Raw genomic sequence first — 27,667 nt, 5'->3', positions numbered from 1 at the left:
AATGATTTATATAAACATCTCCTAAAAACATAAAGAAAATTTTTGGCAAGCAATGTACTTCATTAAACACAAAATAAAATTCAAACCTAACCTTTTTCTTTGTAATTAACCAGAAGTTGTTGGGGATAAAATATTCAAGTCTTACCTTTAGACGCATTAACAATTCCTCCTCTTACAAATGTTTTCACTTTATTACCATCACTTCCTTCAAAGGCAGCAAGGAATTCTTCATAAATTTCTGCAGCTGCCTTCTCATCCTCCTACACACCAAATGTTAAATCTGTTTACTATTTTTACAAACAGCATCCGTGAGACATCTAACCTTAAGCAGCTATATGACTTTCCTTTTTCTTTTCTAGAGCTCATGATACCTGTTTTAATTCAATGTACATTTCACTTTCGGACAAGACGATTTTTCAGAGCAGGAATGTGGGAAGAATTAACAACACAAGAACTAGAGACAAACAGCTAGATTTGTATAGTCAAATATGATTACTCATTTAATAAATGTAGAGTTGATTTTTTTTAAATGATTTATAATTTCAGAACTAAAAAGAAGATTGTAGTGTTTTTGTGTTTGCCAAGACCTTAGACTCTGCGCTAGCCTGCGTGTCGCAAAAAATGTATAGCGTACACTATGGGAGTCAAACTGTGCCTGGATGAAATTAATAATGGGCTCGGTTTTAAATGGTGTGTTTCACAAATGACAAATTAATAAAAATAAGTGAGACAGCAAATTAAATTCAACACCACTGCATTGCCTTACATTAGGATTTTCAAAGGAGTCTGGGGAAGTTAGGAAGCCAGATCCCACTGAAAATTCAGAGAAAGTTGAGAATTTAACTTGTTTAGGCTCTTTGAAAACCACCAACTTTAATTAGCATGAGTTGACATCACACAAGCTAAAGCAAAGAGTTAAAATATACTGAAACATGTTAAAGGCCTTTGCTAAAATTCCAAATTTCAATATGTTCTTAAGCCATTTTACATCAGATATGTGCATTTCTGCACCAAACCATATTTAACATAAATTTACTGTGTTCCCAAGATAAAAATCTCTAGTTTGAAAGTAAAATCTATTTTGTAGAACAAAACATTTTCAGCACTGAAATATCTAAACAGAACAGTACCACTGATTCTCTTGGTAGCAATTAAAGTCAAATAATATACAACATAAAACCACACAAGAGAAAAGTCACCTGAGGTGATAGTAGGTCAAAGGGAGGGACTGATTTCACAGACTGAATGTCACAACAGTCGCTGGACTGTCATAACCCAAAGCTTACAGGAAAGCCACAGGATCTGATCTCTCATTTAGACTTATCCTGGCTTTTTTCTCCATTTCAAAGGCAGACCTCTGTGCTCCCCAATACAGTTGGCAGCAAATATTTTTAAAATTACCACACGAAATAAAATAGTATAGTTAAGGTATTATTTACTTACATTTTTTTTAAAAGTTAAGTTACAACTAATTCTCTGAAATAGAATTTTTATTTTCACTGCCAGTTCTTTGTTTGGATAAGATAATGACAAGATAATTTCATATATAAAAAGAAGAAAAAAAACCTTGTCTATTTACCATTACCTTCTTTTTTAACTCCTCTTGTTCCTTCTTACTTAAAGTCCTCTTGGCAGCACTCATTTTGCCAATACTGAATGCTTTAAGTTTGTTTTCCAAAAGAGGCTACAAAAGGGACAGAAAACAGAATGCATAGAGAAGTAATTTTTAAATGCATCTCATTATTTGAATCTAACATCCAAAGTAACATTTTACCTGAAAGGACTCACCCAATCTGCTGGTTTAGTTACTTGGAAAAAACTTGAAGTCTGCCTGGACTTGTCCCTCAGGACAGGTAGTTTTCCAACAGCAATACAATTTTGAAATATTTTCATAATTTAAAACTATTCAGCAATAGCCTATGAAGGAAGCTTTTAACATCCAAACTTAGATGAGCTAGGTTGGTGGTCTTGTGATATGTTCTGAGCTAACTTGTGGGAAACCTAACAAAGTCTGTGAGCCCAATACATGGGTCAGCAGAAGCTGACACTGCTGAAGATGCCTACTTGCTTAAACCTGGAGAACAATATGTTCCATAACTCAGTGGCAACCCCTGCAGCCATTTAAGAAATACGGACAAGCACTGAAAAGAGTTGCAACTAATTAAATTCTCTTGGCCAGAAGAATGATTTTGTGATCCTAGCCAGTAGGGATTGAGGATTTTAATGGAAATAAAATGAAAGGACTGCTGAGGAGTTTAAATATATGTTTTTGCTACGGGAAGATACAGAGGAAAGTTATATTCTTGAGCCTTTTCAGCACCAGCGCCTTCATTCCCCAATTTCTCATTCTCCTTGCCTCTCCCAATTTAATCTCTCCCCCTTAACTATCAAAGAAGGAAGCTCACATAGCACAATTACACTTGCACAACTGAAATAGTAATAATTGATCATCTGCAGGATTCTTCTGCTTCGCTGACCGAAGAAAGATGGTAAGGCATTGAGAGGGAGGACAACTTCTCCAAGAAATGGGCAGTGGGGAGGTTTGGGAAGGGGAGAAGAGACAAGGCAGCAAACTTATTCTGAAATTCGAATAGTCAAAAGATAGCAGAAAATAGTCTCAATTTTTAAATAATTTAACTTCTGTTTGTTATTGAAACTAAGAATCAGTATGAGAATAAAGAAAATATCCCCAGTAGTCACCAGAACATCTCTACATATGGTATGACACTTCATCCCCCCAAAATATTTTCAAAGCCCTACCATGACTATCAACTCATTTATACACAATGATGCTAACAACTGTTAGCTCAGCAACACACAACCTCTTTAAACAGCAGGTCCCACACTTTGTGAGAAGTTAAAGTGAGTAAACTGAACTTAGTCATGATACCAAAGAGATTTCAGAAGCAGCTGCAAAAAACAAAAAAAAAGTTAGCTTTGGAAAAACTTCTGTCTGAAATGGAATTTCCCAGGAATTTCAGTGCCTCAGTCATTTACCACCACTTCTAATAGAAGTTTCCTACTCAAAGCCATTTTTACACAACATGAAAAAGCACTGTAAGAAGCTTTTGCTTGAAATAACTTGAGCTATAATACTTGCTTGGTGTCCATACGTGCACCACTCTAGATGTGTGTGACAAGAATAGAGTCCAACAATTGGAACAAGAAGGCCAAAGGCTCACTGCTCTTGAACACTGAGAAGTTTGACCTGGGGAGTGAAGTGGCTCACTTGTCTTAAAGCAGTTTTGTGCCCTTTTGACTCCCAGGAAAACTTTCTGGGACTGTTTCATTGCTGTAATTCAAAATCCTATAGGCAGCTACAAAACTGACGGGAATTATATACGGCTTAGAAAAGCTATAAAAAGAGCCAGGTACTTGAATATTTTGGAAATACCACCCCATTCAAAAAAAAAAAAAAAAAAAGACGTTGCCAAAAAGAGGAGAGTAATTGAGACAGAACAAGGGAGGAGAAAGTTGCCATTTAAGTAGTCAGGTTGGAGCATGGAGGGAAGAGAAATCTCCCCATTTACAAATACCTTGCTAACTAGAGGCTGATACAAAGGATGGAAAGCCCAAGCAAGATCAAGGATCAATACTGTGTTAGCACCTGCTTCCTTCCTAGAGGCTTGGCATGGATAGAGGATTTCTCACCACAGCACTGTCTGCAGAGCTTGATGGTACGCCCCTCATCTTTTTTGGCTAGCAAGCTTAGTAACAAGTTTTTTAATTTCTACTGGGGAGCAAGTGTTTAGCCCAGGCCAAACTGCATCTTTTGAAAGGTGCAAGTCACTATGGGAGAGGTGCTTCAGGAGTTCAGTCGTATGGTGAACTGTGTTTCAGAAACATCAAAAGAGGGTGTGTAAAAAAAAAAAAAATCTGTATTCTACATACTAAACTGTTGCAAAGTCAAGCAACATGATCAACCTTTTTATGCAGTGTCCCTGCAACAGTTTCCTCGCTTAGTGTAGGCAGGTCCAAACTGAATAGATTATCTGGACATGCCTAATATCAGCATGCTGATCAGAACAAAAGTGATATTTGTAGTTGCTGACCATATCTGGTACACCATTTGTAGTATACAAAACTAGACTGAAACTGTGAATGTAAAGTGTTCCATTATCAGCTTCAAAATTGCTTGTAAATCATCAACATTGTAGATTGATTTTTTTTGTTTTTAAACTTTTGTTAAGCTATGCACTGATTCATCTTTGAAGTGCAATGGTATTCTAAAAAGTAACCATACGTAGGATCGGGGACTCCACAGGTTTACTGTCTCAACTTTCAGAGCATACCACATAAAAAAAATTAAAAAATAAAGGAAAAGGATATTTTTTGTCGCTACCAGGCCTGTAAATTCAACCTGAAATTGAACTCAAACTAGGTTTCAGAGTAGCAGCCGTGTTAGTCTGTATCCGCAAAAATAACAGGAGTACTTGTGGCACCTTAGAGACTAACAAATTTATTAGAGCATAAGCTTTCGTGGGCTACAACCCACTTCTTCTATATGCATCCGAAGAAGTGGGTTGTAGCCCACGAAAGCTTATGCTCTAATAAATTTGTTAGTCTCTAAGGTGCCACAAGTACTCCTGTTATTTTAACTCAAACTAGGTCTTTCTAACTCATACAAAGGCTCTGCACCAGGATTGAGGGAGGGAGGACACCTCAAAGACTAACGCCAAGCTTGTTGTAATGAAGCTGCTTACATCCTGTCATTAAACAATAATGCTGGTGATTTATAAGCAATTTTGCTGCTAACAACAGAACACCTAACATACACAGACTGAAATTTTGAAAAAATCCTGTGTGCAAACTAAGCTTGGTGCTGTATTTCAGAGCTCTATTTCCCAGGCACCTGGGAAAGAATTCTTTGTAGTAACTCAGGGCCTTCCCCGTCCAGTGCACCCAACCCTGGCCATTGGGGATATTGCCTGATCATTTGTGTGTTGGCTCAGAAGCTGGTGTGCCTATCAATTTACCAGCTATATAATGGGGATAAATAAGAAATCATCACAAGAAGGCAAAAAAAATTTTTTTTTAAAGCAAGAGCAAGTAACCTAACCAGTCCATTTTGTTGAAATCTGCTCTACTAGGCATTCTAAAAAGCAGAGGTTGAAATTAGAAAACAATAGTTCACAAACCAGGTCTCTTAAAAGATCACTTAATTTAGCAGGCAAGGAGCTACACTTTGTCTAGAACACTGAAGAAATTGTTCAGCTATATATACTCTCTTTACAACTAGTTTATTCAAACATCTATTACCATTGCAATTAATATTATATACAGCTCTTCTAATATTGGTAATTATTATGAAGGAAAGGATCTTGTTATAGTTATCTACCCCTTTCTGGCAAGAAAGAGAGGTGAGGGGAAGACAAATTCTCTAGTACCATCATTAAGCAATTATTGTTTTCAAAATTATTTAAGAGAATATTCTGAAGTGCTAAAATGAGGAGTGTCATATCTCTGAAGCCTGCAAACGGATTATGCTAAAAGCCCAGGAGGCAGACACACATGCATGAGACTGGCTAACAAGTAAAATAATTCTATGAATCATTTACTAATGAATATCAATAGTTTATATGTATTACCCAGCAGTGGGGGCTGACTGTGGCAAAATAGGTGAAGTATTCTTTGCAATCTAATAGCTATATTCTTTAGGACTTACGTGACTATCGGCAGATCCAGTCGTTTGTACCGTATCTGGCAGTCTGACCTGCAAATGATGGGGGAAAAAAGTCACTTAGGAATATATTAGCAGCATTTACTGATAAGCAAAAGACATTAGCCCTTTCAGATGCAGCTGTTGGGATTCCATTTTCATTTCAATTTCTTCCACCACTATCCCGGCATGCATCTTTACCCTCATATATTTAAGATTTTTTAAAGTATTTGAGCAGTACAACTGGTATACTCAATGTGGATTGATAGCGTCTGAGGCAACAAAGGAAGAAGAATAGAAAAAAGGCTCTTGCCCTTATCCATAAACATCTCAATTCTGCTCTCTGGATTTCACAAACTTCTCACTTCCACCAGGATTCAGGAAGGGAAGGAGGCCACCTTAAACACTAATTCCAGTCCTGTTGCATCGAACCTGCTTACATCTTGAAACTGTCATGAAGTGCCTTCAAAGATAACATTATTTACTTCATTATATTTATCTTAAGTTATAAAATTATGTAATAAATGTGATTTGTTGGTATTATACTTATTGGGGAATTCTGCGCGAAAATGTAAAAATTCTGCACACTTAAAATTCTGCATATTTTGTCAAAATAATGCAATATAATCATGCCAGTTTCAATTATTTTGGTAATTTATTTAAACTACAATACAATGGCTGGAGAATGGGAGTGGGGCGCTTTGGAGGAAATCCCCAAACTCCCTTTGTCTAATAGTAATATAGCTAGGTTTGACCCTTTATTTCTAGTGATTAGTCAACAAATATATGCAGCCATATGCTCAGTGTTACATCATAGGCAACTGAAGAGCAAGTGAGGGCTGGGGAATCAAGCTCACAATTTTGGCTATTGACCATCTCCAAAAAGGTCAGCACTAAACAGCTAACGGAGCACGTTTTGATAGGAATTTTTTTCAGTCCAAAAATTTAGACCAGTTCTAATCACTAAAGCACCATAAGCATTTAGAAGGCCATACTGTCCTTTACACCACTCTGGCAATGTAAAGGAGCCTTAAAACTTTTACACCTGTTTTATACTCCTGGGGGAATTTACAGAGACAATGGGAACAATTCACTAAGCAGGCAGGCTGCTACATTCTGCTCTGCCCCACACCTACCTCCTCAGAAACACCCCAAAGCCCTGCCTCTCCATGCCGAGCATGCTGCAATAACGAGCAAGTGGGACAGAGCATCTCTCTCTCACACGTGACTGCAGGGCTCCCACCCAACACCCCGCCCCAGCAGTGATTTACATCTCTACCAGCTGCTCCGGGTGCCTGAACCAACCTGCCTGCGCTGCCAGGAAGGGGGGGCGTGGCCACTCTTGCAGGTTTCCCCTTTGCTTCCCCGTCAAATGTCTTTTTTTGCAGGAAAGCAAAGAAATCTGCAGGGGACATGAATTCTACACATGCAGAATTCCCCCAAGAGTAATATTAGTACAAGTTATTACTATGTTGTGATTAACCAGATCTGGATGGAATTAATCTTAACCTCCCCAACCCAATGAAGTTAACCCCTACTAGTGACACACATACTAGCTGACATCAAATTTTATTTTAAACTAAACTTTAAATGTATTTCATGTAATTGATATTAGCTTGATATAGAAATTTTGTTAAAAAGTGAAGAGCACTGTTGCTTTTCTCTGAATAGTAAATTTAGTATTTTGGAAAGATATGTTTGTTTCTACTTCTTTCTTGATATCTTTTCTAATATTAGCCTTTAACCTTGTAGCTGGTAGATGTTAGTAAGCTTTATTTTGTAATGGGTTTTTTCACTTGAACACTGAGGGGTCTGTATGTATATAGGACAGCTATATCCGCAAAAGAGAAGGATATCAATTACCAAATAAGACAGAAAGAAAACTAATTTATTTGAAAACATCTCTAACACCATGAACATGGTAAAACTAAGTATACAAGAGATAATCCCCATATCATAGTAATCCACAAGCCTGAAGCTGCTAGAACTGCAATTTTCCAAAAAAGAAATCAGGATTAAAGCAACCATTTTGCACCAAGAAGTACAATATTTGTAGGGAATGTATACAGAACCCTAAGGACATCTAGACCAAATTGTAAGTTTGTTTCCCACTATATTCCAATAAGTAACTGAAGCTGTTTTATTAAGCTTAATATAGGAGATTGAGAAATTACCCTTCTGAGGGCTGTATCTGTTCATTAGTACATAACTTATTCAACAACAGTGGGGATATGTATAATGTGAAATTTCATCTATGTTGCCTAAGGGATATAGGACAGTATATTGGATAAAATCTTTGGTGAATGTGAAACATGTCAGATTGGACAAAACATTTGAAACTCACGTACAGAATGCACAAAAGCACAATGTTCTCTACTCTACCCCACCAGTGTGCCATTCCAGAAATTTTGGGGGAGGGAAGGAGAGAGGAAAAGGGTCAATCTCAACATCAGTTCAATCTGTGTTGTCAGAGAACAAACAAGGGTATTAATTTTTCTGGTGGCTTTTTATGCTGTAGAATTAGAATGAGACCAACAAGCTAGATTACACTGATTACAAATCATTGCTACGTGATGGATTTTTGGAGATCATTGCCAAATTCAAGCAAGTAAACCAAGAGTTAGACCAGTCATGGTCTGGATTCATACCCTGCAAAATACTATTTAAAGCTGTTCAGGCAGTGCATAGGAACTCCTTCAGATCTATAGGCTGCTCTAATATGCAAGGCAAGCATAAATAAACCCAAAGAATCCAGGAGCTGTAGAACTGGCTCCCAAATGCCACCCTCCCACAACCTGCTCTGACAAGTGGACCGCAGTGCAGAAGAAAATATAGCTCCTTATAGCCTAGTATTTGGGAAACCAGAAATTGATAGGAAAGGACAAAAACATGCATTCACTCCACTTGCTCAAGGTTTTGCAACACATATTGTAATCTATTGGCATTCTTGTGATTATTTTACAATTTGATCATTGAAGTTTTGGAAGGAGATTTGGTTTGGGGCATTTTAAGTTATGGGGACGAATTTTTTATTTTTCCAAAAAGTTTATATTTAGACAAACATTCTAATACTTTCATATGAAATTAATCACTTAATTCACCTATCCAATCACTTTATGGCTATATTCAATTCAGAAGTATGGAATCACATAGCAAAATGGCTCAATCTTGAAGAATTTGCAAACCTAGTGAAAAATATCTTGCTGTCTCAGAGTTAAATCTCTACAAGATTATTTAAGGAATGTAATGTAGAGGGGCAATTTACAGCTCTACTTTTAGACATTTGCTTGATTTACTTCCCCCCAGCCCCCACTTCACTCCTTTTTATGAATAAGTATAACAGGCTGCATATTCAATTAAAGTATAAAGTCTGTGTGATATGATTGTTAGGTGACAAAATGTTTTTATCCTAGCTATATTGTTTAAATACAGACTCCTTGGGACCTTGTTTAAATAGAAGCCATGTCCAGACATACTATTATAATATATTCCTGGGAGAATTCTGCACCACTGCACACGCACAGAACGCATGCGCCACGCAGAACTTTTTTTTCCCCTGCAGAAAATACATTCTGCCGGAAAGGTGCTGCAGTTACTCTTTTCGCCCACCATGGGCCGCTGTTGCACCAGAACAGAGAGCAGCTGCTCTTGGGTGGGAGAAGCCCCAGCTAGGGATAGGGAAGAGAAAGAGGCTGCTTTCCTCACAGTGCCTGCCCACGGGACCAGATCAGGAGGCACAGGATATGGGGAGGATGGACAGCATGGGGCTGCTGTGGGGTGGGAGGGGGGGTCACAGACAGATTCAGAAAATCTATGGGGGGGACAGATTGGGGCAGAGGCTGAATGGGAGTGCGGGTTCAGGGACACATGGGGACAGGGGGAGGGAGCTGGAGGGACACATGGGGATGGGGGTGGCTGAGTGGGGGTACAGGGCTACATGGGGACAGGGAGAGGGGTGTGCAGGGACACATGAAGGGAGAAGGTGGCTGAATTGGGGTGGAGAGCCACATAGGAGTTGGGGGTAGCTGAGTGGGGGCACAGGGACACATGGGGACAAGGGGAGGAGCTTCAGGGACACACAGGGAGGGGGAAGGGGATGCAGGGATATATGAGGATGGGGGGAGGAGGGGTGGCTGAGTGGAGATGCAGGAACACATGGGGATGGGGGGATGCAGGGACACATGAGGACAGGGCAGATGTGTCTGACTGAATAAGAGGGTTGGGGTCTGCCTGGTGGAGGCTCCCTAACAATCCCTCTCTGCCCCCCCAAAAAAACCCTGTTCCATACTTCTCCCATCCACACCCAACAACCTGTTAAGTCCACACCCAGGCTCCATCCCAGCAATTACTTCCCTCTCCCTCAGCTCCTCCATTACCCCTGACTCCCCCAAGCCTTTGCATGGCTTCCGAGGGGTGCAGGAAATAAATTTCTGTATTATAGTTAAATTAATTATTACTCAGAGTTCTGTATTAATATGCCTAGTAAGGAATCTATTTATCAAAAAACATTTCCTGAACCTTTTTTTTTTTTTGGTTGTAGTCATCTGTATTGTTACAGGCATGCTTGTCGACAGGTATTTTGAAAAAAATTACCAAAATAATTGAAATTGGCATTATTATATTGTGTTCTTTTGACAAATAAAATATGCAGAATTGTGCACAGAATTCCCCCAGGAGTATAGACTATTAGCTATTCTTCCCAGCACATAGGGCCAGGAAGTTCTCTGATTCAACCTGTAGTAACATTCAGAAGATGAGCCTGAAAATCCAAGATAAAGTTTACCATCAAGCTACAGACTAAGTGGCACCTTTAGCATAAACACTCTTTATAAACCTTAACCTACCTCTCTCATTCAATAAATACTATGTATAAAAAATGAAATACTAATGTTTATAGTGACCTATAGCCTGCCTAGTAATTACTTTTGTTATTAAAAACTGGCAAACTCAATTCAACCTGATACAAACTAATTTTACACCATTAACAAAATGAAGATGAGTCAGTCCATGCAGTTTTACACTAGAACTTATGGAATATCTATATTTATTTGGCTTTTATTGTCACTCTTATCATACTGAAAATAAGAATGATAATTCAGTGCTTTATGGCAAGGCAAAAGGCAATTTGCACAGTTATCTTTTTAGACAAGTAAGAGAATTAGAATCCCCTACTCACCTTTCACTGAAATTCTAGTTATCTAAAAAGACTGAAGAAAGTTTTGCTAGTATGTGCCACAGATAGGCCTTGCCAAAGACAGATGGTTTTTGGCAACAAGTTCTTAAGCTTTGCTAGCTTTTAGTTCATGGCTGAACAAAACAATGTCTCTTTTTAAGTGATCCTTATGTAAAAGCAATTATATTTAAAGATATCAAATTTATTATTAAATCAATTAAAAATAAACTAATGCAGACACGACAACATATGAAGACCAGTACATATACATATGGTCTCATCATAAATAGGGTATTTATTTTAGAAGAGATTCCTTATTAAACCTTTCTTAATGGTGGCTGAAAGTTCAATTTTCCCTTCTCAGAGAGTAAGATCCTTAATTTTAGATGATTATTGTTAATTGAAAACATTTTTAGAGAGATGCTACAGAACAGAAAAAAGTGCAAATTACATTAAATACATACGTTCCAGAAAACTCCACTATTAGAGGAGGGTCCCCTGTAATTTATGGGTGTTTCATACAACATTTATGTTTAAACTGAAATTAAAAGTAAAATGTAAAGATTACCAAAATTTTTAGTTATCTTCTAAATTTCCTTATATTAGCTACAGAGCATTAACAGACTTCTTTGTTGTAAGAAATTTGTTTTTTAAACATGTCATATTAAGAAAATGTTATTCCCCATCCATCCAGATTGGAACAATGCCAGACACCAGTAGTCTAAGAAATACTTTGCTAAGAGTATGGCCAGTTTCCAATCGACCAAGATATTAGCACTTAAGGCTACACAATGGTTGCAGATGTAAGGAAACTACCTCCATTTTTAACATGACCAAATCCATTTAAAATAAATGTTGGACAGAGCTTCAAGAATTGAACTAAATAAAGGGCTGGTCTACACTAGAAAATAAGCGCTAGATCTATGGAAGAATTCTGATGATGAAGCTATCACCTCTTGGGGAGGTGGATTACCAACACCAATGGGAGAACTCCAAGTTTCATGTGGAGACAAGCCCGAAGCCACAAAAGCCAAGGACACAACCCCCACAAGAAGATACAAAGTGCCTCCAGGCTTCCAAAATTGAAAACAATAACTATGTTACCTCCCATCCTCCATACAATTCTATCTTCACATTCCTCGCTTCACCTGCATCAATAGGGCTTACCTTCACTATTGAGGTAACACGAGGCATAGTTCAAGCATAGTGGTGATAGTAACACCAGTTCACTGGTGCAACCAGGGATATAGCTGTAAATTAAAAAGCCACACTTCTTTTCTGAAAACACTTTTTCCTCCTTTCCAATTACCAACTGTCATGTTATTGATTTGAACTGGGACCATATAGAACATGGTTGCAGCCAAAGTCCTGTAGTGGCACCAAATCTTGTATAAAGGGGGTCAAATAAGGTGTCTAAGACAAGGTTATGGTTTACTGGTTATGATTATGCTGTCTATATGTGTGTATCAATTTTGTAGTTGAAGTTATGAATATTGGCTCTATACTGTCCGTATTTCAAACTTATGCTATGCTTCTGGGAGACATCCCAGACAAGTTGGTGTTAGCTCTGCCTAGCCTGCTTGATGGCCCATTAAGGACCATCAGCTATACAATTGACCCATTGAGAGAAGGCAAATACGCCTTGCAACTCAGCAAAGTATACAGGGACTGGCCTATGTGACTCCAGACTCCATTTTGCTGTAATTTTCCACAGTAAGGACGAAGAGGTATTCTTACACCTGGAAAAGACTATAAAAAGGCTGATGCCTCTCCTCCATCTTGTCTTCAATCCTGCTTCTTACCTCTGGAGGGACTTTGCTACAAATGGAAGCTCTACACAAAGGACTGAATGACCCATCCCAGTTGTGGATGTACTCCAGAGACTTGATTTGAACCTGCAGTTTATTCTATCACTGCTACAAGCCTGAACCAAGAACTTTGCCATTACTGTATGTAATTGATTTCATTTAACCAATTCTAGCTCTCATCTATATCTTTTTCCTTTTATGAATAAACCTTTAGATTTTAGATTCTAAAGGATTGGCAACAGTGTAATTTGTGGGTACGATCTGATTTGTATATTGACCTGGGTCTGGGGCTTGATCTTTTGGGATCAGGAGAACTTTTTTTTCTTTTAATGGGGCATTGGTTTTCATAACCATTTGTCCCCATAACGAGTGGCACTGGTGGGGATACTGGGAAACTGGAGTATCTAAGGGAATTGCTTGTGTGACTTGTGGTTAGCCAGTGGGGTGAGACCAAAGTCCTCTTAGTCTGGCTGGTTGGGTTTGCCTTAGAGGTGGAAAAACCCCAGCCTAGGGCTGTAACTGCCCTGTTTTAAGCGATTTGTCCTGAATTGGCACTCTCAGTTGGGTCCCGCCAGAACTGCATCGTTACACCAACTTCAAACCCTTTTTTTCCTATTCTGTTATTATGTGTTACACTACTGCCTAAGGGCCCCAATCTACAATCAGAGACACACTGTTCTAGACCATACACAAATGTAATAAAGACAGTCCCTGCCTCAGAGTTGACAAGCTAGGTGTATGACAAGAAAACAGTCGATGAAAGACAAATGCAATGGATGATTTGGTTTATCAGACATTAAAATGATCATATTTTGAAAAATAACAGGAGCACAGCAAAGCTTGAAACACCCACCCATCCCACTTGCTAAGGAAAACATGGAAGGCTTATGACATCATTTGAAATTCTCCCCTTTTAAAGAAAATAATTTTCTAACCTTTGTTTTGAAAATAACCTTCCAAACATGAACTGATGCAGTGGTGTCTTCCTGGGGCTGCTGAAAATTCCAGTGCCTGTGCTGCTACCCACAGTTCTCTTAAGCAGCAGAATGAAATTAACAAAACCCTTGTAAGTTCCTTACTAGAGGAACTGGAAAGCTGAGCATCAGCAGAGGCAGGTACAGAGGCATATTATCCAGCATATGAAGCATAACACTTAGGCTATGTCTACACAAGAAGTAGATTACCAGTATAGGAACATCAGTATACTATACAAGAAAACCACTCCTAGCATGGACACAGCTATACCGGCAAAGCTGCATTTTATAGTGGTATAGTAACACTCATGCTCCCATGAAAGAAGAAAGCTGTACCAGTAAAAGTGAAGTTTTGCCAGTATAACTGCATCTACACTAGGAGCTTCTGTCAGCACAGCTGTGTCAGTCAGGGATCACACCTCTTCACACCCCTAACTGACACAGCTGTGCTAACAGACACTTGTAGTATATAGGCATAGCCACCGTTGTAAAGTTATAGAGAACAATACTGTACACTATTGTTTGAGAGAGAGTATGTGACAGGGTGGATTTGATTTAAATCACTAGTTAGGAAGACTCGATTTAATCATGGATTTCTACATAAAAGTGCATTCTTGCTGGTTGTTATAACCTTAATACATATTCTTCACAACTCAGAGATAGATGTAGGTTTCATTTTTAGAAGGTACACACTTATACATTTTTAAAGTGATTTATTTTGAAAACTTTTCAGATTAGTTTTACAGCTATATCAGAAAATGAATGATTGTTTGGTTATTTCATTTACCAAAGGTAATTGAAGCAGATATTTATGACGTCTTTGGGAAGTGAACTATCTCCAATTCAACAGGTTAATCATTAATATTTGGAGGATTTTCTTGCCATGCTGTATTAGGAGGAGACCATCACCAGACAGACATTTAAATTGTTTTATTTAACTAAAACAACATTATGTATTCTGGATTTTTTTCTTCAATAGCAAACATATACAGTACAGATCCCTTTACGCGCGAATCTGCTTAACACGCGGTAGCGCCATGCCTCCAAGTGCTACCTAGTTAACACGCGATACAGGAACTTGCTATGTAGCGCTACAGATTTGCTCACTAACTCACTGACCTAGAAATAGACAGAAAGTGCGGAGCGGAAAGGTGTTGTACATCTTTACCGCCGACGGGTGGGGGGGCGGGAGTGAGGGGCAGCAACATTAAAGCGCTACCGTGGCAAAGGACCCTGCAGCACTTTAAGGTCCCTGCCTCTTTTGCCCCCCCTCAGCCGCCAACGTGGGGAAGGGGCAAAGGGAGCAGCTGCCCCGGGGCCGGCTATTTAAAAGGGCCCAAGGCTCTGAACGTTGCTACCGCAGCAGCAGTGTCCAGAGCCCCAGGCCCTTTAAATCGCCATGGGAACCCCAGGTTGTGTGGACCAGACGGCCTGGAAGGGCTGGCTGGGGGATGCTGACCCCTAGCCCCGCCCCTTCCACCCCAGGCCCCGCCCCTTCAAGGGGCCAGAGCCGCCCCCGCCCCGTACCGGTAAGTGTCCTGAGTTACTTTCACCCCTGTGTAGTAATAATAATCTTTTTATTAGATTACACATTTGAATTTATATTCTTGCAAAGCGCCGTTAACAGATAGGCCTGCAGTATTTGGGACGCTGTGAATACGTATGTAATCCTAGATAATTATACATGTATATATAGATATCTTAAGATATTTCAGCATGGCCCTCTTAACCTGCGGTCCGTTAACACATGGTCATGACAGCTTGACTCCCAACATTCGCGCATAAATTGGTCTGTACTGTAATATTTTAACAAAACAAGCATATGAATTTGTTTTTTAAAATCAGGTTTGTTTTTGATAAAATTGTTTTTAAATAAAATAAATGAAATGTTTAAAAAAAATTAAATCAACTATGTCAGCCAGGTCTACATGAGTAACTTAAAATATTGGCTTCTGCAGCTAACTCAGTCGTCTTCACCTTCAAACAAGCTTTCCTGCTTTTTCAGGTCCCAAATGATTTCTCAGTTTGGAATGAATTAGTCCAAAGGAAGAAAATATTCTTTCTACACCGGCAGAAGAAGCTACTGCTGTTAAAAGTGAGATTATTGTGTCAACAGTCTCTGAATCCAAGTGCTTAAGTGACTTCCACCAGTTCACTGGTGTGACTTTATTTAAAACATCATCAGCAAACATATTTCTTGAATGATTCTTATTCCCAAACTGGGTCTCTTTTACGGCCTGCTGCCATTATAGGTTTTCCCTTCTAGTGAAAGAATGGTATGGTAGATCTCAAATCAATGACGGCTACACTCAGAAAGACCTCAAGACTTCTGGAATATGCTGCTCAAACAGTTCCACTTTTGTTTCTACTGCCTGTCCCTCCCTTCTCACATTTATCTCCAGACTTCTTCTCTTTGTCCACCCCAACAATCTTCTGTTCATTGAACTTTTTGAAACTTTGCACTTTTAGAGAGAGGTAAGGGATTGATTCTGTGTACACAAATTTGCAGAGGGACAATAGGATTGAGGTCTGTTATTTCTCACCTCTATATTATTTATTTATTTTATTTCAAAACATTTTTGCTGTTAACAAGCATGTTATCTCTGGAGACACAAATCCACAGTTTGAGAACTGTAAAACTAAGCATCTTTGATGGTATCTTCTAGACTGAGCACTGAGAACATTGGGTAGATAGAAAGATTAACCTAAATAATCTATACAGAAGCCCCTGGAACCCCATAAAATTGGGTCCCTAATCCATGAACTATTGAAACTCATTTACAAAACTTTTCTTAAACATTACATGAATATATTGTCTCATACTATAGAATTAGAATTTATAATCCCCATTCCATGATGAGATATCTCTGAGCTATAATGTATCTTAATTAAAACTATATTTAGATGCTTTTTGAGGAAAGAACCTATTTTATCAAAAAAATCTGATTTTTTTTATTTTTTTATAAAATCTTTGATTTTTATCCACTCATGTGATCATGTAACATTTTTAAATTTGCTAGAAGATTAAACATAATAGACAGAAGATGTAAAAAACAGGGGGTGCCATGTTCCACCAACAGATCCAACAGCAATGTGCTGGGAAAGAAACCAACCCTAAATACCAGTTAGGGTGATGGAATTTCTGCTAAGGTGCAGCTTTAGAGACTGTTTTGGACTCCAGCTTTTGTATCAGATTCTACTTATAGATGTCTAATAAATATGACACTCTAATCTCCTCCAGTTGTTCCTGGCTGCAGCAAAGGGGGAGAGTTTGCACTACTCTACCATTACAGCAGAATCTATTTTTCAAGTACTACTCTCCCATGAATAACTCTAGTCCCTGCCTCTGCTGCTGCTCACAGCTTTACAAGTACCCCAAAGGAAACTGTCATTGCTTGACATTTACACACTGCTACCCACGTTTCTGAATAGCAACAATTAAACTAACCAGTACTGTTAACTTTTTTCTCTTGGTTATTGCCTTTCCTTCTTCCAAACTGTCTGAGGCCATGTCTACATGAAAAAGTTAGGTCGACCCAGTTATATCACTCAAAGGCATAAAAAAATCCATACCCCTGTATAACATAGTTAAGCCAATCTAACCTCCTGTAAAGACAATGCTACCTACCATCTCTCAAGGAGATAAATTAACTACGATAGCAGAACCACTCCTGTCACTGTAGTGTGTCTCCACTGAAGTGATACTGCACCTTTGCCACTGTAGCGGTTTAAGTGTAGACAACTTAAGTGAGTCTGCAAAAGGTTGTGTTTTTCAATTGTGTTAGATTAAGTTAAGAGAACTTTTCAAACGTGTTACATTAACACTCATTAAGATACAGAGTAACAAGTCTGAAGGTGCTATCCAGCTGTGTTGTAGCCTAGAATAGGCCTTTTCAATCATATTAAGCTAACTTGATTGAAAAATACCCTTTTTGCCCGCTAACGGAGGGCCTGCTGTTTTTCCCCCTCTCCGCTTGCATCCAAGCAATTTTGTTCAAACATTCCAAAAATAATTCAATGTAAAGCAGCGTCTAAACCCTGAAAATGTTTGCCCTAAGTTTCAAAAAGATATAAACACCTGAAACAGGAGTTTAGAACTGAAATATTTTTACTATCTAAATTACAGAGGTGACTATCAAGTCCACTATAATAAGGTCAAACAAACAAAACAAAAAACAAAAAGGAGTTCTATTCAATTACATCACTTAAAGACAGACAACTAAATATTGATACATTTTATAAGTGCTTGTACACAAATACTAGAAGTCTAAATACAAAGATGGATGAACTTGAATGCCTGGAGATAGCTCAGTGGTTTGAGCATTGCCCGGCTAAACCCAGAGTTGTGAGCTCAATCCTTGAGGGGGCCATTTAGGGAACTGGGGTAAAAATCTGTCTGGGGATTGGTCCTGCTTTGAGCAGGGGGTTGGACTAGATGACCTCCTGAGGTCCCTTCCAACCCTGATATTCTCTGATTCTATGAAAAGACAGCTAGCAGATTGCAGGTCAAATCACGGGTTGATCCTAGCAGATCAGATGCGGATCCACATTTTTGTATCCGCACAGGGCTCTAGCTACAAAAACAGAAAACCAAATAATAATGGGGGATTTTAACTATCCCTATATTGACTGGGCACATGTCACCTCAGGACAGGATGCAGAGATAAAATTTCTAGACACCATTAGTGACTGCTTCTTGGAGCAGCTAATCAAGGAACCCACAAGGGGGAGGCCATTCCTGATTTAGTCCTAAATGGGGCACAGGATCTGGTCCAAGAGGTATATATAGCTGAACCCTCAGTAATAGCAACCATAGTGTAATTAAATTTAACATCCTTGTAGGGAGGAAAATAACAAAGAAACCCACCCCAGTAGCATTTACCTCCAAAAAGGGAAGCTACACAAATGAGAAAACTAGTTAAATGTCAATTAAAAGGAACTGTCACAAGCGTGAAATGCCTGGTAGCTGTATGAAAACTATTTAAAAACATCATTATAGAGGCTCAAACTATATATAGATAGATTATATATATATATATATATATATATATATATATATATATATATATATATATCCCAAATGAAAAAAAAGAACCACAGTAAGAGGACCAAAATAATGCCACCTTCACTAACCAACAGAGTAAAAGAGGCGGTTATAAGCAAAAAGGAATCCTTTAAAAATTGGAGGTCAAATCCTACTGAGGAAAATAGAACGGAACATAAAATCTGGCAAGTCAAGTGTAAAATATAATTAGGCAGGGCAAAAAGAATTTGAAGCACAACTAGCAAAAGACAAAAAAAAAATGCTGTTAGATTTTGTAAGTACATCAAAAGTAGGAAGCCTGACAATCCAGTAATGGGGTCAATGTACAAAAGGAGCACTTAAGGAAGACAAGGCAGTTGTGAAGAAGCTAAATGAATTCTCTGCAACAATCTTCAATACACTAGATGTGAGGAAATTCCAACACCTGAGCCATTTTTTTAGGGGACAAATCTGAGAAACTGTCCCAGACTGAGGTGTCAATAGATTAAGTTTTGGAACAAACTGATGAATTAAACAGTAATAAATCACCAGGGCCGGATGGTATTCATCCAAGAATTCTGAAGGAACTCAAATATGAAATTGCAGAAATATTAACTGTGGTACGTAACCTATCGCTTAAATCAGCTTTCATTGCAGAGAACTGGAGGATAGCTAATGCAATGCCAATTTTTAGGAGAGGCTCTACAGACAATCCTGACAATTACAGGCTGTTAAGCCTAACTTCAGTACCAGGCAAATTGGCTGAAACTATAGTAAAAGAACAGAATTATCAGGCACATATATGAACACAATATGTTGGGAAAGAGTCAAATGGCTTTTGTAAAGGGAAATCACCCCTCGCTAATCTATTAGAATTCTTTGAAGGGTTCAACAAACGTTGTCAAGGGGGGATCCAGTGGATATTGTGTATTTTGACTTTCAGAAAGCCTTTGACAAGGTCCCTCACAAAAGGCTCTTAAGCAACGTAAAGAGTCATGGGATGAGAGGGAAGGTGTTCTTATGGATCAGGAACTGGTTAAAGATAGGAAACAAAGGGTAGAAATAAATGGTCAGTTTTCAAAATGGAAAGTAATAAATAGTGGCGGTCCCTCAAGAATCTGTACTGGGACCAGTGCCATTAAGCATATTCCTAAATTATCTGAAAAAAGGAGTAAACAGTGAGATGGCAAAGTTTGCAGATGATGGCAAAGTTTGCAGATGATGGCAAAGTCCAAAATTGACTGCTAAGAGTTATAAAGGGATCTCACAAAACTGGGTGACTGGGCAAGAAAATGGCACATGAAATTCAATGTTGATAAGCATAAGAGGCATCATCCCAACTATAAAAAAAGTTATGGGATCTAAAATAGCTGTTACCACTCAAGAAAGAGATCTTGGAGTCATTGTGGATAGTTCTCTGAAAACATCCACTCAATGTGCAGCAGCATTTAAAAAAGCAAACAGAATATTGGGAATCATTAAGAAAGGGATAGATAAGACAGAAAATATCATATTGCCTCTATATAAATCCATGGTACTCCCACATCTTGAATACTGAGTACAGATGTGGTCACCCCATCTCAAAAAAAGATATATTGGAATTGGAAAAGGTTCAGAAAAGGGCAACAAAAATGATTAGGGATATGGAATGGCTGCCATATGAGGAGAGATTAATAAAACTTGGACTTTTCAGCTTGGAAAAGAGATGACTAAAGGGAGATATGATTGAGGTCTATAAAACCATGAATAGTGTGGAGAAAGTAAATAAGGAAGTGTTATTTACTCCTTCTCATAACACAAGAACTAGGGGTCACCAAATGAAATTTATAGTCAACCTGTGGAACTCCTCGCTAGAGGATGTTGTGAAGGTCAAGACTATAACAGGGTTCAAAGAAGAGCTAGATAAATTCATGGAGAATAGGTCCATCAATGGCTATTAGCCAGGATAGGCAGGGATGGTGTCCCTAGCCTCTGTTTGCCAGAGGCTGGGAATGGGTGACAAGGAATGGATCACTTGATGATTACCTATGCTGTTCATTCCCTCTAGGGCATCTGGCATTGGCCACTGTCCGAAGACAGGATACTGGGCTAGATGGACCTTTGGTCTGACCAACATGGCCGTTCTTATGTTCTAATTTAAATTTTTTAATTTAAATTCCCTAATATAGTTGGATTACAAGAGTCATATCACTTCCACAGTACTACATGAAAAACCATTTTAAAATACGCACTGAGAGCATTATTTTCAAAATACTTCACAAACCTTAATTTCGGAACATAGCCAACTAAGTTCCAGCAAGCTGCACAGCCATGCAGCAGCCTATTTAGCACCAGGCAGGCGCTCAAGGAACCCGCCCACAGACCTGCCACAGCCAGGGGAGGGGCACCCCTGCCCCAACTCTGCTGCGGCACAGCCCGGGCCGGTCTCAAGGGCAGCCGGAGCAGCCCGGACCCAGCCGCATATTGGTCAACCGGATCTGCTGGGGTGACATGGCCAGATTGGGCCCATCCGCGGCCAGAGAAGCCCAACACAGACCCAGGGAGGCCCTCCCCCAGCTCAGACCTGCTGGGGCCGGGGGAGGAGCGCCTATCCTGCAGCCCCAACCCCAGAGCTGTTGCAGTGGGGAGAAGCACCTCTCCCCCGCCCAGCCCAGGTGCTGCTGCTGCAGGAGACGTTTCTCCCCACAATAGCCCCATAGCACCCTCCTGCACCCCAACCCCTCATCCCCAGCCCCACCCCAGAGCCCTCACCCCATGCACCCCAACCCTCTGCCCCAGCCCTGAGCCCCCTCCCACACTCCAAACCCCTCGGCCCCATCCCCACCACATTAATTTTGTTATGAAGATGATGTGTCACACAATGTTGTATCTGCCCATATTATAAGAGTCATCTTGAAATTTTAAGGGCTACAAATTTATACTCATATATAAACTTTAACTCAGTAGAAACTAATAGTTTAAGTTCCAATGCTCAAAAGGGAAATCTTCCCATTCACTAAGAGCAAGTGCATTTTTCAAGGCCCACAACTGTCTTCACCCCACCTCTTAACATACCTGTCTACAATAAGTTTATATCAAAATAAGCATAAATGTCTGGAAATTAAGTTTTATACCTAAGAGTATTTGCTATTTCATTATTTAAATCCATATTACCTGTAGACCTGAATAAAGAATTAGAAGTCATTTCTTCTGAAGCACATGACATTTGAATTTATTACTATACTGCTACTGCTAAACTTGTAAAAGCAGGCGCAGCTGGTATTCAACCCACCACTGCTGGAAAGCAGAGGAAGAAAGAGAAGGACACATACTTCTTTTATATTTTTCCACCTGCCAAGGAGCGAGTACCTGCCTCTCTTATTCCTGCTTACAAGTTTAAGTAGCAACACAATGAAAATTAAAATACCACCTGAAAGTTAACACCGCTGCCCCTTCAAATCTTATGGACAGCAACCACACTGGAACTCAGCCATTTTTGTAGATTTTACTTCACTGTTCCTGGCACATAGTAACTCACCAGAGAAAGCTGCACACTCATAAGTAGGTGAGTGCTATTTCCCAGTTTTTATTAATACACTGCTTCACTTAAACCAATGCAGTGTGCGCACTTCCTTGCACTGTTAAGTGATGAAAATGTCAATTTTTTACTTCAAGTTACAGGGAATCCACTGTTTACTCTAATGACCCATGCCCATTGCTGCAGAGGAAGGCAAAATATTGATTCAGGTCAACACTTTAATGTACCTCTTCCTAATTACCCTTAAATACAAGAACAGTTTTCAACACTTCCACCACCCCCTAAATCCCCATATATAAAGTTTAGCTTGACAGTATATTTTCCCTTCCCAGACTTTGGGTCTGCTTCCTGGTTGAAGGCAGTGGCTGGGGAGATAAGCCTCTCTGACCATACTTGGAATAAATCAATGGAAAAAAACAACATCCCAGTGATGAGGGACATTTATAGATTTAATACCTATATATAGTGCATTTCATCTGAGCAGGATAAGTTATCCCCATTTTGGTGAAAGGAAAAATTGAGTAAGAGGTTAAATAATTTACGTATTGAGTAGCAATGGAAACAGAATCCTGGTTCTCCAAGTCCCATATCCTATTCCTGGCCCACGACCCTTCCACTTGGGAAGACTGAATAGCCAACTGCGAGGAAGAAGAACTACATACTGTTACTGGCTGGCCACTCTAAGGCCTGGTCTACATTAACCCCCAAATTCGAACTAAGGTACGCAACTTCAGCTACGTGAATAACATAGCTGAAGTCGACATACCTTAGTTCGAACTTACCGCGGTTCAGACGCGGTCCACACGCGGCAGGCAGGCTCCCCGTCGACTCCACGGTACTCCTCTCGCCGAGCTGGAGTACCGCAGTCGACGGCGAGCGCTTCCGGGATCGATTTATCGCGTCCAGACCAGACGCGATAAATCGAACCCGGAACTTCGATTGCCAGCCGTCGAACTACCGCGATAGTGTAGACCTGGCCTAAGGCTTTGTCTACAATAGCACTTTTATCGGCAAAACTTTTGTTGGTCACAGCTGTGAAAAAACACACCCCAAACCAATATAAGTTTCACCGACAAAAGCACTGGTGTGGACAGCTCTATGTCGGCAGGAGACGCTCTGACGCTGACATAGCTACTGCCACTCATTGGAAGTGCTTTAATCTCCCACCATCATAGAGCAGCTACACAGGAGACCTTACAGTGGTGCAGCTGCAGCAGTAGTAGTATAGCTGTGCCACTGTAAGGTCCACAGTGTAGACATAGCTTAATACCTGCAGTGGGACTAAGTGGAAGAGAATTTATGGCTTCACTATCCCTAGAATCGTTGCCAGGTGCTGGAGAGCACCCAACCATTGGAGTGGAGTAGACTATAGTCCTTACTGATTCCTCACTTTTGTGGGAGATTCAGGCAATGAACGGTTCTCCCATTTCTGGGAATTACTCTTAAGCATCCACCCTGATCAAATGCAGATTTCCTGTGTGGCTTTAAACAAGCCAGCCAGTGGCTACCATATAGTTTTGACTCGAGCCTCTCAATCCTCAGCAGTGTTAATTATGGACAAAAAAGTTGGCTCACTGAGGGAAAACACCAATGTTTTCAACCAGAAGTGAGAAGCAGGAGATGGAAACAGAAAAGTCAATTTCAAATTAACTACAAATTTCTAATCCACAATTGGGAAACTATCCCAAAACAGGTTTTAATATTTCCAAAGTAGGAAATGGGAATACCTATGTGAATCAAGTTAAGCACATGCACGTGTCTGCAGGATTGGGGCCTTTGATTATTATAACAACCTCTTCCTCATTTCCACCCACTACCACAAAAATGTAAACTCCAAACATTTCTAGACTTTTGACTCAAGAGGATACAGTTCATAGGCCCCAATCCTGCAACTGCAATGGGACTCCATGGGGGCACAGGAACTGTGCAAATGCTGCTGCAGGATTGTAGGAAATATTGGATCATTCCAGTATTATAGGAAATAATGTCAGCCATGGGAATTGGGAACACAGAGAAAGTGCATTCCATGAGGCTGCAAAGTTGTCAAGCCAAAAACATCTGAAAAACTGCCTAGCAATCTGAGCACAGGACTAGGAATCAGATACTAGAAAATACTGATTTGCCATGTGATTTTGGATATTTCTCTGTTTCTCCAGAGTCACTGATCACATCTACACTAGTGAGCTTACAGCTGTATGGATGCAGCCCTGCAGCTGTAAGATTGATCACGTAGCCACTCTATGCCAAAGGGAGAGAGAGCTCTCTGGTTGACATAAGACCACGTCAGTGAGCGGCTAGCTATGTCAGCAGGAGACACTCTCTCACCAATGTAGTGCTGTGCACACTATCATTTATGCTGGCAAATCTTATGTCCCTCATGGGGTGTTTCTTTCATGTCCCTGAGCAATGTAAGTTTTATTGACATAAATGATAATGTAAACATGGCCTAAGAACACCTGAGTTGCCCCCACACACCCTAACAGAGACGTTATAACAAATAATTTAGGCATAAAACAGAGAGTAAAGGGGAAATGTTTTCAATCTGGAACTGAAATTTACAACAAACGTGTTCATCACCAGAGCAGGAAGCTTTAAAAATAAGGCCTTCAAACAAGGCCCTGTAAAGCTACTGAGATTGTGAGTGTTTCAGTGAAACAAAAACGTGACAAAATCCATCCCAAATGAGCAAGAGAACTATTTTAACATGAATCCAGGTAATGGGGGGCATCGAGCCCACCCCCCAAAAGTGCAGCGTTGGGAGGGGGCAAACCCAGAGGAGCAAGGCTGCAGATGCACCCCGCTCTGCCCCGCCCGGGGAGAACGTGGTGCCAGCAGTGGGGGCCGGAGGGGACCCCGCGGGCTGATGGTGCAGGATGGGGGGCACATCCCACAGGCCTTAGAACGCCCCGTCCCCCATGCTGAATAAGCAATAGGAGAAACCCTGGACCCCGACCTCCCTGCTGCCCTATCTGCCCCAGCCCTTCCCCGCCGCCTCATCCCTCCCTCCCGCCGTCAGCACCCCGCAGTAACGCCGCGGAGGGGAGGGACGGAGCAGGCCGCACGGCCTGCGCACCTGGGTCCGTGCGTCCCGCGCGCCCTGGCTCCCCCGCCCCCGGGGATAGATGCCGCTACCCTCCCTGCCCCGAGCGGGCCCCGGGCAGCGGCGCCGCTTGCAGGGCCCGCGGGGCGGCCTCACCTTCGCACTGGCTTTCTGCGACCCGCCTGGCGTTTTGTCCGCCATCTTGATTCTCTCCCTGGCTCAGCGCTGGCGGCAAAGAATCGAGCACCGATTGAAGAGGGAAGGGGACTGGCCACGCTGAGGAGGGGGGAAGTGCGGCGAATCGATGGCCGAACTAGCGATGCGGACGGCTGGGTTGCGGCTGCGGGCTTGGCTCGGCCTGATGAGCGCGCGGCAGGGAGCATGCGATGCGCGCTGCCAGCTCCGCTGCGAGTCGCTGGCTCCGTCTAGCTAAACATACTGCAGTGTGCTGCGTTTGTGTCAGGGGGCCTGACTCTCCCATCACGTACACAAGTTTTACCCCGGTGTAACTCCATTGATTGCACTGGAGTCACGCCAACTTAACACTGGAGTAAGAGAGTGGTGAATAAGGCCCCAGGGGTGTAGTGTGCTGGTAGGGGTGTAACAGAGGGGAGGATTAGGCAGAGTAGTGGCACTGGCCACTGTCTGAAGACAGGATACTTGGCTAGGTGGACCATTGGGCTGACCAGTACAATCATTCTTATGTTTTTATGTTCGCTCTGGTACTTTGATCAAATGATAATTCCCTTCCTGATCCTGCTCTCAGTTTTGGGAGCTGTTCTTCTTATGCATTTCCCATGCCACCAGATGTGCACTGTTTCATGCAGCTGGGACTTTGCTTCTCATTCTGCCTGTAGCATGAATGTCACTGTGAGGCAAAGTCAGGAGAAGATCACCAGTCGAGTGCTGTAGGAGTGGCTACTTCTCCCAGGCCTTTGCTGTGGGTAGGATAATGAGGCAAGCTTGGAGCTCAGAACTTTGGAAGCAAAATGCCCCTTAATATTTAGGGAAGAAAGCTGGGAAAGGATAGAGAAAAGAGGAAAAATGGCTGGTGGCATAAGGAGGTAAAAACGAAGCAGGAATGGGATGAGAAGCCAACTGGAAGGTTGGTAGGGAACTGAAAGTGGGCAGAGAGGTAAGAAGGAAAGAACATGAGCAGAAAGAAAGGGGCAGAGCAAAGGGGAAGGGAGGGAGGGACCAAGAATAGACAGAGAAGGGGAGGGAAATGAATGAGGGGAAAGACAGGTTCTGAATCAGCAAAGTACTTAAGCATATGAATAACCTATTGACTTCAGTGGAACTATATATGTGCTTAAAACTAAGCAGTGTCTTGCTGAATCTGGACTTCAGCGGGAGTGGGGGAAGAAATTACATCTATGCCTTTATTACCTCTAGATTTGATTACTGCTACAGGCTCTACCTGGCTGACTACAAAGGCCACTAGGGATATGTCTACATTGCAATAAAAAGCCTGCGGCACAGCTGCAGTTGGCCTGGGACAGCTGATTTGGGTTTGCAGGGCTCAGGCTGTGGGGCAATAAAATAGCACTACAGATGTTCAAGCTCAGGTTGGAGGAGCCTGGCCACTGAGGCACCATGAGTGGGGAGGGTCTCAGAGCCTGGGTTCTCCAGCCTGACTGCCTGAATGTCAACAGTGCTATTTTTAGGCCCGCAGCCCAAATCCTGCTAGCCCAAGTTAGTTGACCTGTATTCTGTGATTCGGTGCCACGAGTTTCTTATCATAGTGTAGATATACTCTAGGAAGCATCAGCTGGTGTTGAACATGGTTGCCCAGCTTCTGAGCAAGATGAGCTGGTAAAAGCATTTTACATTACTGCTCCATACTGCACTGGCTGGGTAAAGTTTTAGGTACTGGTTACCATCAGCAAAACACTGAAGCACCCTTGTACTTAGGTCCCGTTTAAGTCAATGGACATGCTACAGCTACATACACAATTGCCATCATGAGGGTGCTTTGTTGATATACCATGTTATATTACAGAACTTTGATAAGATGAAATGTCAGCCAAAGATAGCCTGTTCCTAAAGTTGGGATGAGGACCTGTAACATGTTGCCAGGATGATTATGATGAGGAAGATCGGGTTGTATCATTAATTAAAGGGAGGAGATTGGGGGGCAGTGCATGAGAGCAGTCAAGCATGTTCACAAAATCCAAGGATGACAGGATTTTGAGAAGAAGAGTATGATCCACAGTGTTCAGGTGGGCAGCCTGGTGAAGCTACCGCTGTAGGTTTCCCACTCCTAGTTTGTGGAGGATGGTGCTGGAATCTTCTCCATGTAATCTAACTAGAAAACTGTTTTGTTTCAGGCCTTAAACAATGTTTCAGACTGACTTTATTTGGGAGACCTTGCGCCCCCCGCCCCCATCTCTTTCTCTTTCGCACATACACACACACACTAGATAATACAGAGATTAATTGTTCCTCTTTCATTTTTCAATCACCTTGCATG

General features: G+C 41.0%; 1 protein-coding gene across 1 annotated transcript in view; it reads right to left on the bottom strand.

Annotated features, from left to right (window-relative positions):
• U2SURP (U2 snRNP associated SURP domain containing) overlaps positions 1 to 25,555 on the bottom strand; it is a 64,859-nt gene extending 39,304 nt beyond the window's left edge. The window contains exons 1-4 of the mRNA XM_065410416.1: positions 25,351 to 25,555; positions 5,666 to 5,713; positions 1,586 to 1,684; positions 146 to 260 (exon numbers count right to left, since the gene is read on the bottom strand). Coding sequence (XP_065266488.1) covers positions 146 to 260; positions 1,586 to 1,684; positions 5,666 to 5,713; positions 25,351 to 25,395 — 307 coding nt within the window. The 5' untranslated portion in view covers positions 25,396 to 25,555. The remainder of the gene's footprint in view (positions 1 to 145; positions 261 to 1,585; positions 1,685 to 5,665; positions 5,714 to 25,350) is intronic.
• Between the last annotated feature and the right edge of the window lie 2,112 nt (positions 25,556 to 27,667).

Source organism: Emys orbicularis, chromosome 9, assembly GCF_028017835.1.
Source record: "Emys orbicularis isolate rEmyOrb1 chromosome 9, rEmyOrb1.hap1, whole genome shotgun sequence".
NCBI classification, from domain to species: domain Eukaryota; kingdom Metazoa; phylum Chordata; order Testudines; family Emydidae; genus Emys; species Emys orbicularis.
The sequence above is the reverse complement of the archived record's forward strand: the minus strand, read 5'-3'. Positions and strand labels throughout refer to the sequence as shown.